This window comes from Phalaenopsis equestris, unplaced genomic scaffold (assembly GCF_001263595.1).
Source record: "Phalaenopsis equestris unplaced genomic scaffold, ASM126359v1 Scaffold000343, whole genome shotgun sequence".
Taxonomy (NCBI): domain Eukaryota; kingdom Viridiplantae; phylum Streptophyta; class Magnoliopsida; order Asparagales; family Orchidaceae; genus Phalaenopsis; species Phalaenopsis equestris.
The window spans coordinates 484397-494524 of record NW_018164785.1 but is presented as its reverse complement, the minus strand read 5'-3'; the positions used below and the strand labels follow the sequence as shown (position 1 = coordinate 494524).

General features: G+C 33.3%; 1 protein-coding gene across 6 annotated transcripts; it reads right to left on the bottom strand.

The window, feature by feature from the left end:
* Window positions 1–3207: 3207 nt before the first annotated feature.
* On the bottom strand, window positions 3208–9887 carry LOC110025955 (bZIP transcription factor TGA10-like). Of its 6 annotated transcripts, none has more exons than XM_020726661.1 (11): window positions 9578–9887; window positions 9353–9432; window positions 9050–9102; window positions 8791–8952; window positions 8632–8700; window positions 8453–8512; window positions 8170–8247; window positions 7648–7717; window positions 6969–7240; window positions 5013–5252; window positions 3209–3775 (listed from the first exon to the last, which is right to left on the bottom strand). In XM_020726661.1, exons 1-11 carry the CDS (start codon window positions 9643–9645, stop codon window positions 3626–3628), a joined length of 1302 nt encoding a protein of 433 aa, XP_020582320.1. In that variant the 5' UTR covers window positions 9646–9887; the 3' UTR covers window positions 3209–3625. The 6 variants fall into 6 exon arrangements, with proteins under 6 accessions (XP_020582323.1, XP_020582324.1, XP_020582320.1 ...); XM_020726662.1 differs by having other exon boundaries at window positions 3210–3775; window positions 8791–8931; window positions 9353–9435; window positions 9578–9886; XM_020726660.1 differs by having other exon boundaries at window positions 3211–3775; window positions 9353–9435; window positions 9578–9885.
* Window positions 9888–10128: the final 241 nt, after the last annotated feature.

Genomic DNA, 10128 nt, shown 5'->3' with positions numbered 1-10128 from the left:
AGCTAAGTTTGAAATTTGAGTAAAGTTGGGTTAGTTCTACGATGGGTTAGACCCAAGTTTAGTTTAAAGTCAATTAGATTATGTCAGGTCTAAATTGGGTTAGACCTAAGTTGAATTTTGAATTTGAATTGAGTTAGGTCCAAATTGGGTTAAATCTAAGTTAAGTCTTAAAATTTGAATTAAGTTAGGACTAAGTTGGGTTAGAACGAAGTTAAATTTTAGGATAAATTTTGGTTGGCATGAGTCTAGGATTGATCAGACTATTTTAAGTTTTGGTTATTAAGGTAATTTCATAATTAAAGGGTTGATTATGAAATGAACCTACTTTAATTAATAATTTGATTTAATGCTTTCATTTAGGTGTAATTCTAAGATTTTCTAAGTTAAGTTTGATGTTTAATTAAATTTGGTAGACAATTTGGGCTAAATATGCAAAATTTTACAAGTTTACCCTTAATATATTTATTTTATTTTTAATTTTTTAAAGATGAAAATTGTAATAAGTGTGTGAGTTTACTGTCCTAACCTTCCTTATTAGTTTTCAATTCAAAACATATTTTTTTTATTAATATTTTATTTTTTATAAATATTTCTCATAATAATTATAATTTTGATAGCAAAATAAGAATATTAGCATTAGGAGGACCTTTATCCTTGAAAAAATTAGTGGAGATTCCTAATAATAGAGGGACCTCAAATTTTCATACTTTTAGGCCTTATATTTAATTCTTAAAAATTAATAAAATCTCTGAGAAATTTAATTAATTTAAAATTAAATATAAGTTAATTTATCTCGTTTTTAGTTTTATCATTTTCTCCCATATTCTCTGAGTTCAAAAGTATTTTTATTTTATTTTTATAATTTTTATATGTTAAGTTTTGCATTATAAAGGTTCTATACATTTTTTTGGATTTAAATAATTAGGAAAAGTCATATTTTCTCACTTAACCCAGTCAGCGTCGCATAATCCTCGGAGTCGTCGAACATCAATGTGTCGCCCCGTCGTTCGCTCCGCTCATGCAAGTCGTTGAGGTTGCCTCGATCCGGTGCACTTCTCTCCCTGGTTCACCATTTAGATTGATCTCCGCCGTTAGTTTCTAATACACAGAAATGGATGACATCCATTCATCATCTTCACAAAATAGAGAACATAGAGTCGTCTCTATTCAAACCCTAAGATCTCATGCTAAGGTTAACCAAATTGCTTATGGTTTGACCCTATAGCTTCATCTAAGTGAGGTGAACCTATCAATGTGGCTAGGTGGTCATGCATTGTTGTTTTGCTTCACAAAAGACCAAACTAAGGAAAAAATTGGGGAATTCAAGCCATTACCTTATCCCAATTGGTGAGGCCCTAATTAGGCTTGATGAAAAAGATCGCCTTGTATGTGTGCTCCTCCACCTTGCTCCAATTTGCTCTAAATTGACACTAGGTATATGCTATGCCAAATGGGAGCTTGGGTTGGTGTTGAGCTAGGTTAGCGAGTGCACGAATTAGGGGTTTTGATTACAGATGAAGTTTCAGGACCTTGTGAAGCTACTGGAAATGTTGGAATGGAGTTTTGGTGAGGTTGATGTCAAGGTAAAAAAGCCTTGGGTTTTAAATTAGGGTTAAAGGGGTGACTAAAGTGTCTTGGAAATGTTGGGAGGTGGCCTCTAGGGTCTGTGGAAATAATGTTGGTGTTGGAGGTAGAGAGTTCTAGTGAGAGCTTAAGGAGTTTCTGTGTGTTCTGAGGCACTCAGTTTGGGGCAATAAATAGCTATGGGAGGCCATGAGAGAGGCCTTGGCGTGCATGGGAAGCTCTGGTGGCTCCTCAAAGAATGGGCAGAGGGATTTCAGAGGCTTTGGGTAGTGGGGGAAAGCTTTCTCCATGCTTTGGTGTGCTTGACCATGGAGGCTCCAATGTGGAAGTAGTAGGCATGTCAAGGCTTAATGATGATTGAGAAAAGCTTGTTTTGGGTAGCTTGACTCAATTTTAACCTGAGTTTGACCCTTATAAGGATTGAACTTGGGTGGGTTAGACTTGGGTGTCATGTGTTGGCTTTCTTAGTTAAGTGTGTAAATTTTGTCTCTTTGTGTTTGTCTTAAGTTTAATTTTATTTAATTATTTTTTTATTAGATTGTTGTGTCATGGTGGGCAACTTTGGGTTATTTGGGTCTTTTTTGGGTTCCAAGTTTTGGGCTTGGGTCATAGGCCTTAGGCTTTTGTGTTTGGGCCTTCAATGATGGGCTTGTCTTTGGGTGGTTGGCATACCATTTAAGGCTTTTATGATTAACTAATTAGATTAATTATTTCATTTTTTAATTAATTTAGATCTAAATTCAACTTGATGATTCTAGTGCTTTTGGTGTGAGCTTAAGTTGAACAGTGGTTTTTGGTAGTGTTTGGTGGTTTGATGTTTAATGAATTTCTTTTATTTTGATTTTGTATCAATTATGTTTGATTTTAATTTCTTTTAAGGGTGTTGAGTATTTTAAACTTAGTGATGAATTTAGTATATTTAAGTGGTTATTTGTTCTTAGGGTTTCTTTAAGTTTGGTGAAGGCATTTTGGTAGATTCCAAGTCTAGTTGTGGTGGCCCAACATCTTTTTTGGTTTAAATTTTGATGTTTTAGTCCTCTTTTTATCTTAATTTAAGATTTTGGTCTAATGGGTGAACATTTTTTTAATTTAGAATTCGCCTCATACCCAATGAACTCCTTCCACACCAAAGAGGATTTAGGGGTGGTCAATAGGTCATCAAAGGGGTTCCCAGGACTCTAGGCTCATAGGTTGCCTGAGATCTCCTCCACATGTAGGAATTCAACTTGGACTTCTATCAGTTTCAACCCTCATCGTCTCAACGAGTAATTGACGAATTGGGTTTAACCTTATGAAACCTCAAGTGAATATAGAATTGGTTTGAAGTTTTATGTAGATGAGTTCCATCTCTAGGCATCTAAGAAAGCCACTTGGAAGCCATAATTCTAGATCATAGGCTTCTATAGGGAAAAAAGATGTCCTCACAAAAGTGAGGTCATCAAACACATAACCATACTTAAAATACATTAACAAGAGCACCAAAGCTACCTTCATAACATCAAATCCTTTGATTTCAACTTACTTTTGATTTAATTTAGTGGTTAAATCATTCCTCTTTGCATTCACATCTTATATATCATGTGCTACATCATATGTGTGTTTGTGAGTGTGTGTGTGTTCCTCTATTCATAACTAATTAATTACATGGTTGAGCATTATGACATCATAAACTATGTTAAATTATATTATACATTTGAATTAAAACATGACAAAGTAGCAAAATATGTGATGCCGGAGACGTAGGAATTCTTAAATTAGCCAAATGGAATGTGTGCTTTCATAATGAAGTATATAATGATTAACAATTCTCTTTTATCTATACATCTAAGTAAAATACATCGATAGCTAAACCAACCACATATTAATGCAATCACTATATATGGTAATAACTATCCCTATCCGGTTTAACCATACCGTTCAGGTGATGGTGTGGATCGTATTACGCCGTGCGTTAGACGGAGTGATGTGATCCACACCATCGTCTGCTCATTCATCATCTAGATGTAATTTTTTATTGTTTCTTTGATGATACATATATGCATTAGTCATGCCTTGGGCGAGAAAGCCAAAGGGAACTTAGAGCTCGGAGGCGATGGAAATATTCAGAGATGGCCAAGAAGCACTTTGCACTCTGGCGTGCCGTTAATATTTCATAGAGTCTGTGAAGTGTTTGCAGTCTTAGGTTGTCAGCCTGTAATCACACATTCAAGTTATCATGTATATCTAAGCATGCATTCACCAAAATTCCATAATTAGTTATTAAGCAGCTCAAATATATTACAAAACAAAAAATTATAAAAATATGCAAAAGAAAATTAATAAAAACTATTAAAAAAAAAGAGTTTTCATAGCACTTTATACATGTAATCATAGTGATAAATATCTCTATTATTTTCATTGTAGCAGATTTTAAATCGCTGCAATTGCTAGCACTGCAAAGACTTTTAGCAGCAGTTTTAAATATTTTGATGATTTTTTTTCTTAGAATTTTTAGAAATGCTTCTTAAAAGTGTCTTTAAATAAACGTTGTTAAAATCTTTTCATAGTAGTTGAATTAAAAATATATTTTTAAATCACTAAATTTTTATTTTATTCGTGATCATCCCCAAAATGTCAAAATAAGCATTTTTTTTGCCTTTTTGGTTAATTGTATGTCTTTTAGTAGGACTTGTTCTCTAATTATAACAATTTGATTGATCCAAAGTCAAAAAGAATTGGAGAAAATAATATGAGTAGTTTATCTAACAAATCTACACAAATTTAAACCTTTACCATCTTGTGGCCTTATTCAACAAAGGTTGGAAGTAAGACCAACATTGTTTAGTTTTAAATTAGAACAAGAATATTAGCTGAATGCTAAGACATGACATTGTATAATGTGAATAAGTAGTTGGTATAGTCATTAAACTTATAATATGCAAAGCGCCAACTTTTGTTGTCAAAAGTCATCTACCACATAACCAATCTATTATACTATTATATAGGTTTTGTGATAACAACTCTAATAACTATAGATAACCAATATATCGTAGTTTTCTATATGCTTGAAGAGATTATTAAATAAGCATGCATTTTTCTTGTCTTTTTTCACATTTCAACCAATATAAAACAATTAATGCTGAGAAAGAAGTTTTATGATTGTGCAAATGATTGTTTTGATTACGTTCAATGATTGAACTAAGTAATGATCTTATTTTGTTAAAATTTAAACAAGTTGATATTACGTGTGAAATTTACGCATGCAGATTGATAATATTTAGTTGTATTATAGTGGTATTGCACTATAATTCCACCCAATACTACCAAATCCACACGTATTCGCACCTATCTTGTTTTGCACTCAGGCTAATAACTAGATATAATTTTTTTAGCTTATTCAGCAAAGAAGTGATGTGTGATTAGGGAAGATTTGAAAAGTTAGAACATACTTGTCTAATGAAGCCTTCGAGTGTAGAGAGCTTATTCATAGCTATGGCCATTTGACCCATGTAATTGGCCATGTTGGATGTGAAGCTGAAAGAGCTGGAAACAATGGAGTCAGCCAGAGATTGATAGAGGGCTTCAAGTGCTTGGCTAAGGGCCTCTTCGCTCTCTTGTGCAGAGTGCTGTAATTTGCTTATTCCCAGTAGTTGTAGCTCTGTTAAGGGCTCGATGTGGCACACAACAACCTAATAACAATTACAAAATAACAAAACACACTGTGAAGTATTAATGTAACTATGATATGCATAATTTTGTCAACAATGATGTTGATCTAACACGTGAAATTTATTCAAGTTCATTAGGAAAAAAAATAGAGAAAAATTTCTCTTGCAACTATGATATGTTTTATAATGTTTTTATAATACGGTTTAGGATTACTTTTTTTAATCATAACATGTTGAAGTGTAATGACTGCCAGAAAACTGTCAATTGACTTTTTGAAACGACAGTTTCTTCTGTGAACTACAACAACTTTATAATTGCTTCGTCAAACAAGTAAAGCTGTTCCAAATAGATCCTAAACACATGTAACTTTTTTTCACGAGAAAATAAGACTCCGAAACTTAACAAATAATGACTATATATTTTGTCCATATAAAAACATTAGGTTAGAAAAAGTATATAAAAAAGCCCCATGATTAGCACAAAAATTGAAATTTCCTTTATATTTCCAACAAATTAAATGCCTACATGTTAAATCTCTCTCTTTCCTATTGCATGCACAAGGCCAGGCCACTTTATTCAACAAAAGAAGCAACCTCTTTACTTAGCATTTTCTATCTATCCAGACCGCCCATGCCCATACTTGCACCAACTTCTGTCTCAAGCATACTGGGGAGGCTAACGAAGTCAAATCTTTCTAGTAGATAAAATGACAGACAAGGAATCAAACGCTGCACTAATCTTGATTCGAAAGCGACAAACATATCTATAAGTCTTCTGTACAATTGACATTATCATTAAAAGCAAATTAACAATTTTAATTAGCTATTTAATTGAAATAGAATGGAAATATGTCAGAAATCTAATAATGTAAACAGTGAAGATACATGGCATATTTATCCAATATGTGCTCACAGTCTGCCAACAAGCTATTAAGGCCTAATTAGTTTTTTAATGAAAAATTAAGTCATTTCTAACAACAAAGCTTATGTTATAAAGCTAGACAATGTTGGGGGGCATGCATGATGTGAGAGGAGAGGCCATGCATAGCTTAGGAGCCTAAATACCTATATATATATATATATATAATATATATATATATCATGATAGTTGCGCCGCGTACTCAGATCAGTTGGTCTGGCATCTACTTGTCAGTTGTGAGTCCCCTCTGGTCTGGGGTTCGATTTCCCACGGTGGAGGGTGTGGTACTCGAATTGTTAGGCGCATGAGGGATGATCATGACTCGTATAATAACCCGAGGTCATTCCTTTTCTATATATATATTATTCGATCGTCAAAATATATTGTTTTCTTTTATTTTCTTTTTTGGAAAGTAATGTAAAATTTAAAATAATATCAGTTTCTACCCACACAAAAACTAATTAAATGATGAAGTTAACATAAACTAATGATTTCAAAGATCAAGAAATAGGGAAAAATTATAAAAAAAAACATAGCTCAAAATATAGATATATAGTTCAACCCATTACATAATTATTAGTAATCTATATTCATTATAACTCAATATCAACTAATTAAAAGTTAGCAAAATTATTGATCCAATTTTTAAAAATTGAACTCATTTTGAGAAAATGTTACATATTTAATAAGTATGTGCGGACAAAGTGTGAATGAGAAGATCACATCATTATAATTTCAGTCAGATATGATATGATCTTCTCATCCATCATTTTCTATACATACTTACAAATAATGTAATATTTTCTTGTTTAGCAGACCTTGATGAGCTCGGAAGGGCAGAATCCTCCAATCCAAAGGAAGCAACGCTCCGCAGGCGTCTTCCACATTCCAGAGATGATATGAAACACATCTGCTTTGATAGCCATGCTCTTCAAATTCATCAATGTGTTGTAATGCGCGACACAGCTGCCCACATATATATGAAGCTCATGTTCTTGTACTCGTTCCTGCATCGCCGTCCGAAGCTCCATCATTAGGCGGTGGTGCTCTTCTACCCATCTTGCATACTCTATGTCGAAAGCCGCAGCACCTAAATTAAGTTATGCAAAGTATTATAAGTTAAGTCACAAGTCATCGTATCGATTTTGAAAATGAGGAGGAGAAAATATTAGATGCCAACCAATATATTGGAGGAGAGAGGGGAGTGAGAGAGTGTCTCCCTCCCCCCCCCCCCCCCCCCTCCTCTTTCTCCTTCTTGGCCACACAAGTTGATTGGACACAAATGCGTACGTGCGAGTGAACGTAGAAATGTGTACGATGAACCAATCAAAATACTTCCCGTACCAAAAGTATATGTCAGTGGGCCCCAATTTAATTTTTTTTTTTAAAAAAATTCTCATTGGACAGCGGACGCAACTTGCATCAGCTGTCCTTACAGAACAATGGCTCGTGCTACACACCTAGTATGAAGAAAGAGAAGAGGAAGCAATCACATGCCTGAGCTGAGGCAATCGGAGCTTGTAGCTAAGCCTTGTTCTCCTAAAATGCCAGCCCCAAGGAGGACGCCCTAGTTATGAAAAAAATAAATAAAATATTTAAGAGTACTTGATCAATATATTATTTGAAACTCTTAACTCTTGTAAATGAAATTATTGATTATCAAGAATAATGAGCCATAAAGTTATTAAAAATAAATATTGCATGCAAAAATAAATTAAATTCTATATTCTTGAATCTGATGGTTTGCTCGTACATCATATAGTGTGACAAAATATTACATATTTTATAAGTATGTGTGGACAGAAATGGATGAAAAAGTTTCATCACAGCAAAATGATATTATAATGAAATGAACTTTCCATCCATTGTTGTTCGCACATACTTACAGAATATGTAATATTTTCTCATGAAGGAGGGGTAGCATTCGTGCTGTCCATCTAAGTGTGGAAAGAAGAAGCTAAGAAATATCTAACGACTTAAAGGATGAGAAAAACTGTTTTTCTTCGTGCAAGTAATTACCTGTGTCCGTGCCCTTTGAATCTCTTGCTCTAGCTGATTAAGCTTCATCTTACACGACTCTAGTTGTTGGACATATGCCTTTTGTCAAAATGGTATACATAAGAAATCAAGGCTTGAGACTTTAAGGAAAGATATATATATACATAAAAACATATATATAAATAAATATATAAGATGTAATAAAAATCTTTCATGAGTTAACTACAACAACTAATAAATTATGATTATTTCATATGCAAGGAAACAGTTCATATAAACCCGTTTATTCCTCTACAAAACATACCTTCTTCCTCAGTCTGCTCTTCCTTGCTGCCTCTCTATTTTGAGCAAGCCGTCTTAATGTCTGCTCATAATAACAAGGAGGAGGAGATTCAGGTTTCTTTAATGGAGAAAATTGGTAAAAATTGAAACTTTTTTGTAAAATGTATTCCGTTTTACTCAAATGAAATTAATTAGATAAACCTTAGCATCTGGTGTTTTTGGCCCCTCATGATCTGAGCATGATGTTGTAGCCTTGCTGCTTCCTTCTTTCTGGCAAATTCAAGGAAAAAAAAAAACATCATCTTGATAAAAATTGATTTTTTATGTTCTTCAATCCTAATTTGATTCTTCAATTTTCACCTTCAGAGGTAATCCGTCACTCCTCGCTGAAATATGAGGATTAGTTGCAGATGTATTTTTTCTGCTGCATAACTCCATGTTTTGTTCTTCTGCTTTCTTAGAAGCTCTTTTCACTGCTGGAGAGTCTAAGCTCATACTGTACTGTAAATCATCATTCAAAGGCTACAGCAAATTCAAACAGCAGCTTAAATTACAGGAAAAAAAGGGAAAGTAAATCATAAAAATAATAATTTTTTTTATAATAACTAATTTATCATACCTTAGAAGATGGTTCTACATGCATTGGCTCTGAAGGGAAAATTTTCAGTGTTTCTGCATACATGAATTCCTGCAAGCATTAAATCTCCTAAAGGTGCCACTCATTCATAAAAAACATATTTTTCACATATAACTTTTAACAACTTTGTATATATATATATATAATTAAAGTTTTTGACACAATCTTGTTTGGGGAAAAAAAAAAAGTTGATCATTTAAGACATAGAATCTGATATCTTACCATAAACTTTTTACAGAAAGTTTTGAAATTTACACATAATTTGCACCAGATGATTGACCTCACCTTTCTGTTCCTGTCCATCAAGATACATAAAAAAAGCCTGATCAAAATCCCCCATTTCATATGCCCCTGCAGCCTCCTGCCTTCTGCATACATGCAATACATCATTCATTCACATGTATACATGCAAATGAAAAAAAAAAAACTAAATTTTGGAAAGAAAAATGAAACATAGGCACATGGACTTTTGATCTAGCTATGGATTTAACTAATGAAATAAAGAAATACATGTAGTTTGGATGCGTGGAAGATGATGGCTGGATCATGCCAAATGATATCTGATGCTCCTTTGACATCTAGAGCTCTGATTTTAATTTCTTCCTCTCATGGCTTAATACTTCTGCAACAAAATGAGAGCTTTCTTCTTCTTTTCTCCTTCTTTATTGTTCCTCTTCTTCTTCAGCTCACCAGAAGCGGTTACCAGATAAGGAGGATGCAGAAATCCTGGTGAATTGCTCTTAGACAAATAGGTATTCTCTAAATTCACCTCCCTTTATTTCTTCTAGAGACTTGTGTTATATTTATATGAATATCTATGTATGTATATTATGAAGGGATATTTCATAGGAGTGATGGGTTGCAATGTCAATTTATGTTAAATATGATTTATCAAATTCAGTAAATTTGATCGTCAGTGCGATGGAAATGAACGCACAAGTGATGGAGGGAAGAGATTCTTAAATCGTTCTCACTATCAAAATTTATTAAATTTGGATTTACGTTCGAAAAGATGAAACGATGGTTTAGATTTAATTTTTATTTTTTCAAAATTTGACTGG